We start from the raw sequence: 7,827 nt of genomic DNA on the forward strand, positions 1-7,827 counted from the left end.
GTGTGTGTGTGTGTGTGTGTGTGTGTGTGTGTGTGTGTGTGAGTGTGTGTGTGGGTGGGTGTGTGTTATTTCTTCACACTGTCAGATCAGAAGTGTGTCATAATTGCACCAGTGGTGTTTACTGGTTCTTTCCTGTAACACAGGCAAACTTTGCATTCTGGTCAGGAAGTGACTGTGTGTGTGTGTGTGTGTGTGTGTGTGTGTGTGTGTGTGTGTGTGTGTGTGTGAGAGAGAGAGAGAGAGAGAGAGAGAGAGAGAGAGAGAGAGAGACGAGATGGCGGAGACACAGAGCTTCGTGGAGGTGGATTTGTCCTTTCTCAAATCTAAACGAGGTTTACTGAAAATCACAGAACTGGTGAGAAGATGACTGTCCTTTAATTTTCACATTTCAGACGATGTCTGTGACATCGGGCTATAAAATGTCTTCATTTACATCATGTGTAGAGGGGGATGAATCACATTTCACAAAGTGTAATTAATAATAATAATAATAATAATAATAATAATAATAATAATAATGATAATAATAATGATGATAATAATACCTGTTTCCAAGAGAAGCAAGAATAAGTACAACTTGAAGTTGATTATTTATCTATTTAGCTGATTATTTAGATGTGTGAAAACTTAAAGTTACAGCTTTACGTCTGACTGTTACACAGCGCTGACACTGGAGACTCCTTCCATAACTGTTGAGTTGAATGAGCTGTTACTATAGAAACAATACTGTATTAGAACGAAACCTGTGATTTGCAGCTGCAATACTGTCACAGCTGCTGTTCTGCTGTTCTAGAAAACTAATCCACATTTGAAATAAAATTAGAGTATTATCTATAATGACTAACTGAATGTGTGTTGAGTTCACAGGAAACAGCAGAGGTTTTTATCTCTACATCATTTCCTCCTCAGGTGGTACTGTTCGTGGCGTTTGTGTGTTTCGCAGTGGCTTCGCGGCCGCCCTACATCTCAGCCACTTGTATGGAGTTCATCATCACGCTCGCTCTGCTCATCCTCTACCTCCTGAAACTCCACAAATCTCTCAGCTTCTTCTTCTGGCCTCTGATAGTGAGCACGTCACGGCTGTGTCCCGAATGCTAGCAGAGTTCTTATTAGGATTCATGCTGAACACTAGATCACAAGATCTGTGTGTTCAGGTGTTTAGGACAGAACTTTAATATTGATATGATGATCTACACTAAGTAGATGTAAATCTGACGGTTTGGGACGGAGCCTGTGTTTCTCAACTCATCCAGAAATATGCAGTAGATGACACACTTCAGTGTATTGATCAATTGGAATAATAATTATTTGTTTCTTTTGTTCGCAGGACGTCTTCAACTCCTTCTTTGCTGCACTCTTCCTGTGTATTATCAGCCTGGTGGCCGTGTCCACATACACTACCACGGGCACTTTAGTGGGAGGGGTGAGTATCCGAAGTTATTCACACTATAGCTCTGATGACACTATAGCTGTGATATGTAAATCTATGCAAGTTATTAATACTTACAGAAGTGTGAACATGGCAGTTTGTTGGGGTTTTTTTTGTTGTTGTTTATTTTTGTTGTAAAAAGCAGACTCATTTTGTAAAACAAACTAATCTCCTCTAAATGATAGTTACATGGTTTCGACATTTAAAAATAGCTATTTAAAGTGAATATTGAACTGAGATTTCTAATATTGAGATTAGAAATCAGGACATTTTATTGTCATGGTCTCTCACGCCGGAAATTTAGTAACAATTTTCAGAAATTAATTTGTATGAAGAGTTATTAAGTTTAAGGGCGGAGTTGTGGGAGTGGCTATAGGAGGGGTAAGGGCAGGGTTATGTTAGCGTTTAGGGGTGGGGTTAAATAGGGGTTATGGGAGGAGTTATGGTTGGTGCTATGGGGTTACAGCTGTGTTTAATACCTTTTCTAATAACTTTATTAGTATGAAAGTGATTCAGCTCCACACATCATTTTGTTTGACGGAATTCGTGTGAATTTGTTGAATTCAGGTTGTGTTGTTGTTGTTGTTGTTGTTGTTGTTATTGTTTTATTGTTACAGAACCTTTAATGTATAAAATGCAGCAAAACTGATCAATTATTCTTATAGATGATTATAATTATGATTTTAATTATGATTAAATAATAATGTTAAGATGCACAGATTAAGTAGGTAGCTAGAAAAATACAAATAAGATTTCTAACCCGTAACACTCAAAGGACTATGTAAATATGTAAATATATTAGAAAAATGTGAAAGCATTAAAGTGCTAAAATGAATTTTAATTATACTCAGGTAAAGTACAAACTCTCTAAAATGCCGTTTAAGTAATAAACTACGATTACTGGTTACTGGTATACTTTATACAACATTTCCATTTTAACTTTATTAAACTATAATGAAATGATCTAATTAATAATGTCAAATATTGAGACTGTGTTAAACTGGTTGCATTTATTCTGTGTGTGTGTGTGTGTGTGTGTGTGTGTGTGTGTGTGTGTGTAGATCATGGGTTTTGTGGCTGTGGTGTTGTGGTGTATCGATGGTTATTACATCCTCAGGAAAATCACCTTTAACCAGATGATGAATCCAGTACCTCAATAATACTGTTACAGGAAATCTGTACATCAGTTTAACACACACACTTTACACATGTCTATAAACTATACTCTCTCTCTCTCTCTCTCTCTCTCTCTCTCTCTCTCTCTCTCTCTCTCTCTGCCTGTCTGTCTCTCTCTCTCTCTCTGTCTCTCTCTCTCTCTCTCTCTCTCTCTCTCTCTCTGTTATATATATATATATATATATATATATATATATATATATATATATATATATATATATATATATATATATATATATAAAACAATGTATATTAATATAATGTGTGTTATGGAGTATTAAAAACTTGTGGAAATGTCCTACACTGGAAATATCATGTTTGATCTGATTATAATAAAATATTTTATATAATGTAAATATATTCCATATTAGTTTGAGCATTTAGAGTGTTATTTTATACTTTACTGAGCTTTATATAAGACTTTTGTTAACACATTTGTCCCTCGCTGCTGTACACACTGCCAATAAAAGCATTCAAACATCTCTGATCAATTTAGCTTCATTTTAGTTTTGTTCATGAACCATGTGCCGATTCAGTTTAATGAGTCGTTTCAGTACAGAAAGAAGCTCGTGCAGCTGCGCCTCATTACCAGATGCTCCGTTTCCGCTCGCGCGCGCTCTCTCGCTCTCTCTCGCTCTCTCAGTCGCTCTCTCTCTCTCTCGCTCTCTCTCTCTCTCTCTCAGTCGCTCGCTCGCTCGCTCGCTCTCGGTTCATTTCCGTTTCCGTGCAGTTTTTCTCTGGATGCAGTTTTCCTCTGTAATAGAAGCTCAGAGTCAGTAATCCTGTATAAAGAGGTTATAAGCGGTAATTAAGGGTTATAATGGGGGATATCGAGTCTCCGGACAGGAGCGAGTCTCGCGCAGCCCAAGTGTTTTCTCTCCTGATGAGTAAAGAACTGATCGGATCGAGAAAAGGACAACTTTTACTGGCAGAAGTGGTGAGATTTATCTAGTATTGTTATTTATTATTATGTGCATTTGTTTTTTCTTCACTTTGTTCGTGCATTTGAACATGAATCGCAAAACAAAAACCTGGCACTGAAACTCCAGAGGAAAGTTTGTGTGCGTGTGTGTGTGTGTGTGTGCGTGTGTGTGTGTGTGTGTGGGGGCGTGTGCGTGTGTGTGTGTGTGTTTTGAGTTATTTTATTAACATAGTATCAGGAAGTTTGCAGTAATGTGTAGCATCATAATATTTATCTACAGGATCCATCAGAAACACACACACACACACACACACACACACACACACACACACACACACACACTTCACATCATCAACACTTTACAGATTCATATTCAGATAAACTGAACAGAGCATTTGATTTAATAATAATAATAATAATAATAATAATAACCCTAGAGCAGCTGTGAGTGGAGCTCATTGCTTTTACAGAATGGTCACATGACCTGCAATTTACACGCCTGCTTTTTACACACTTCACGCCTTCTATTTCACACGTGTGATTTCTGTACATGAGTCATTTTTCTTCACATGTAGGACAGGTGGTGTTATTAAACACTGATTATTCAGACGACGTCGCGTGTGTTTGCTTGAGTTCATGTGATGTTCAGGACATAACATGCTGAAAGTCACTTTTATGTGATCACAATATAAACTTTACATAACTCTGCACTGAATACAAATATATAAATAAATAAAAGCAACTCGTCTGTTTGTAACGTGGCCTACACACACACACACACACACACACACACACACACACACACACACTTTCCACATTCAGTTGCTTATGAAGGAATGTTCCACTGTGTGCATTTCAAAAAATTCCATATTCATGCTCAAGTGACTTCCAAACGAATAATCCTGATCCTCGGAGCAGAAGAGCTCATCCTGCTCACTGACTAAACATAATCTCACTCAAACTTTCATTTGACAGAAACCTGAGCAGATCCATGTTTATCGGGACTCTTTCAAACAGGAAGTACTTCCCTTTATGGGATTTGTGGTTTTCCCCTTCGCTCTGTTCTTCTTCTGACTCAGCACGTGGACTCACACTGATCGCTGTTAGGAAGTCTCGTCTCGTCTCATCACAACAAACTCATTCTAGTGTTTTTAGACAGAATATAATAATAAACGACTCTAACTGGACAGAAACTACACATTAAGGACAGGGTGTTGTATGCTGCTGAGTTCTGGACTGTGATTGGTCAGAAGGTGTTGATTAGTTTTCTATAACAGCAGCTGTGACAGTAGCGCAGCTGAAAAGAGCAGGTTTATTTGTAATTAATGTGCTCGTTCTATCTAATATGTTATGGTTTCTATAGTAACGGCTCGTTCACAGGGACGTGTACTGTACCATGTATTTGTGGTGGACTTTAATGTAAAATGTTTATTTGATGATTACAGAAGCCCAAAACAGTCACGTTTTATTTTCTTGTAATTCCGTAGTAGTGTAATTTTGCCTCACAGTGTTAAATCTGTCACATTTATATGAAAAGTTATTAAGGGTAGGGGGCGGGACTGGGGATGGGATTGGGGGCGGAGTTAGTGTTAGTTTTTGTCAAGTCAAGTGGGGCTTTATTGGCACAGAACAGTACGCAAAACTACACAAAGTGCACATACACAACAGTGTGAGACGAGTGCAAGACAATAAATACACAGAATATGGACTGGACTGTAAACTACTGTGTAGTCTGTTGCAGCTTTGTAAAGTGAGTAAATGTATGAATTAAATATTATGAAAGTGAACATCTCTCATTAATTAGTGAGTAATCAGGATGGAAAGACTGTGATTGATTGTATGCAGGGTGTGGTGTGTTCCTTTGCGCCCCCTACTGTCAATATTAAAAACATTTAAAGCAAATTTCATTTAATAATTTCCAATAATGTTTTTTTTTTGTTTTCTGATGCGGCTTGATGCACTTTTATTAATACTGAGTCTCGATTGTACATCTGAAGTGTGACTAATGACCTCCGTAGGAATCTTCAGCTTACAAATAATTAAAGATTCATGTATGTATGTTTATTTTCATTTAACAGCAGCAAAAAAGAGAGAAAAAAGAGCAAGAGTAAAATGCTAATTCATTTACATTTATTCACTTAGCGGACGCTTTTATCCAAAGCGACTTACAAATGAGAAAAATACAAGCAAAGCGATGTATCAAGCAGAGAACAATACGAGTAGTGCTACCGTACAAGATCCATTAATTGAATTCCAGAAGAAGCAAAGTGCAGAGTAGAGGTGTAAGTGCAATTTTTTATTTTTTAAATTTTTTTATTTTTTATGAGTTGGTTAGGTGTTGAGGGAAGAGGCGGGTCTTTAGCTGTTTTTGAAGATGGTGAGAGATTCTGCGGTCCAGATTGAGGTCGGAAGTTCATTCCACCGCTGAGGAACAGTTAGTGTGAAGGTTCTGGAAAGGAACCTTGTGCCACGCTGAGTTGGAACTGCTAAGCGTCGGTCGCTAATCGAGCGCAGATTACGTGAGGGAACGTAGGCCTTCAGGAGAGAGTTGAGGTAGGGGGCGCTGTACCAGACAAGGTCTTGTAGGTGAGCATCAAGGCCTTGAATTTGATGCGGGCGGCTACAGGAAGCCAGTGGAGGGAGATGAAGAGGGGTGTGACGTGGGTTCTCTTGGGCTGGTTGAAGACGAGGCGCGCTGCTGCATTCTGAATCAAGTATTCTAATAGGAATAATACTAATAGGAGCGAACAGTAACGCGTGGTTAAACCAAAGTGCAAAACCCACTGCCTTCTATATGAGTAACAATCCAGGAATCGTAGTAAGAAGTGAAAGAGGAGGTGGAAATAAACCAGAATAATCCGTAATGGTAAACACATTCGAGGACCGGAACACGGAACAGAAACTAGAAAACGTAAAACTTAGAATATAATCTGTTGGCCTGAAAAACAACTAATATTAGCTACTGTCACTTAAAGTCAATACTTACATCAGCTAGACTCTATAAATAAGAATAAATCCTCTCAAGGTTTCTTCCTCTTAAAACATCTTAGGGAGTTTTTCCTCGCCACCGTCGCCACTCAGTGTCTTGCTCAGTTGGGATAAATTCACACCTTTAATATCTGTACACCGTGTTGATGTTTCTGTAAAGCTGCTTTGAGACAATGTCTATTGTAAAAAGCGCCGTACAAATACAACTGAATTGAATTGAATTGAATAGACCAATTTGTGGATGAAGAAATACACAAGAACACAGCAGGTGAGAGAAACAAGGGTCCACGTTTATTACCAACCGCCACGAGGTCCCACACTGAGGCGTCCCGAAGCGCTCTGATCTCCCCTCAGTCGAGGCTTCTCTTTCACACAGTTTGCTATCCCCTGTGTACGCCCCTAGCTCACTCTTGTCCAATATGTCTCATTTTTAGATTTTTTCCAATCCCCTTGTGTGTGTTTTTAGGTATTTTCTGAAGCCCATTATGTTTGCTTTTCTAATTTTCAATTTCCTCATTTCCAACTGGTTTTGGTTCCCTTTATTTAAAAAAAAAAAAACAACTTCCTCACCCATCTCTTTTAATCTTCCTTTGCTTTTTACTATGGGTAAGTGTTTAAACTCTGTTTATTTCTTTTAATCATCTTTATTTCATCTATCTAGTGTGTGTGTGTGTGTGTGTGTGAGTGTGTGTGTGTGTTACAAAGTTAGTGAGTGTTAGTAACTTCTGATCTTAACCTGTGTACACTCTTCCCTTAATAAACCCTTATTTTCCTACAGTTGTCTCACTTGTGTTTTATTTTTGTCATAATTTTCATCCGACAAATCAACATACACAGTCTAATCAAGGACTAAACACAGGACAGGTGAACACAGTCAGGTAACAAACCAATGACAGGAAGGGGGCGGAGACAGGATTAAAAAATAAAATAAAAACCGAAATAAAAGCATGTGTATGACAAAGAACAACTGAAAGCAGCACTCACACAAACACAAGCTTATTACACAAACACACACAAACACAAGCTTATTACACAAACACACACAAACACAAGCTTATTACACAAACACACAAACACAAGCTTATTACACCAACAGCTCTACAGAGCAGTGAGGAAGAGGCATGGGCAGGTCTTCTACATAAGAGAAGGGAATAAAGCGTCGTTATCATGTTTAGACTCGGGAGAATTAAACGGCTTTAAAGGAACGTTTAAAGAAACTCAGTGTTCAGTTTCTTATTAATGTGAAATAAAAGTGTTAAATATGAGTGAAAATACTGAGAGCTCAGAGCAGGAGGGAGGAGTTACAGCATTT

The 7,827-nt window shown here is 38.2% G+C and overlaps 2 protein-coding genes across 2 annotated transcripts in view; both read left to right on the plus strand.

Moving 5' to 3' along the window:
• The first annotated feature begins 84 nt into the window (after positions 1–84).
• LOC108259227 (chemokine like factor) lies at positions 85–3,096 on the plus strand. Its single transcript, XM_017458496.3, has 4 exons — positions 85–355; positions 910–1,065; positions 1,328–1,423; positions 2,491–3,096. The coding sequence occupies exons 1-4, from the start codon at positions 275–277 to the stop codon at positions 2,587–2,589; spliced, it is 432 nt and encodes a 143-aa protein (XP_017313985.1). The 5' UTR covers positions 85–274; the 3' UTR covers positions 2,590–3,096.
• A 150-nt stretch (positions 3,097–3,246) lies between these two features.
• Positions 3,247–7,827, plus strand: part of cmtm3 (CKLF-like MARVEL transmembrane domain containing 3) — an 8,812-nt gene continuing 4,231 nt past the window's right edge. The window contains exon 1 of the mRNA XM_017458494.3: positions 3,247–3,542. Within this exon, the coding sequence (XP_017313983.1) occupies positions 3,426–3,542 (117 nt within the window). The 5' untranslated portion in view covers positions 3,247–3,425. The remainder of the gene's footprint in view (positions 3,543–7,827) is intronic.

Source organism: Ictalurus punctatus, chromosome 27 (assembly GCF_001660625.3).
Source record: "Ictalurus punctatus breed USDA103 chromosome 27, Coco_2.0, whole genome shotgun sequence".
In the NCBI taxonomy this organism is placed as follows: domain Eukaryota; kingdom Metazoa; phylum Chordata; class Actinopteri; order Siluriformes; family Ictaluridae; genus Ictalurus; species Ictalurus punctatus.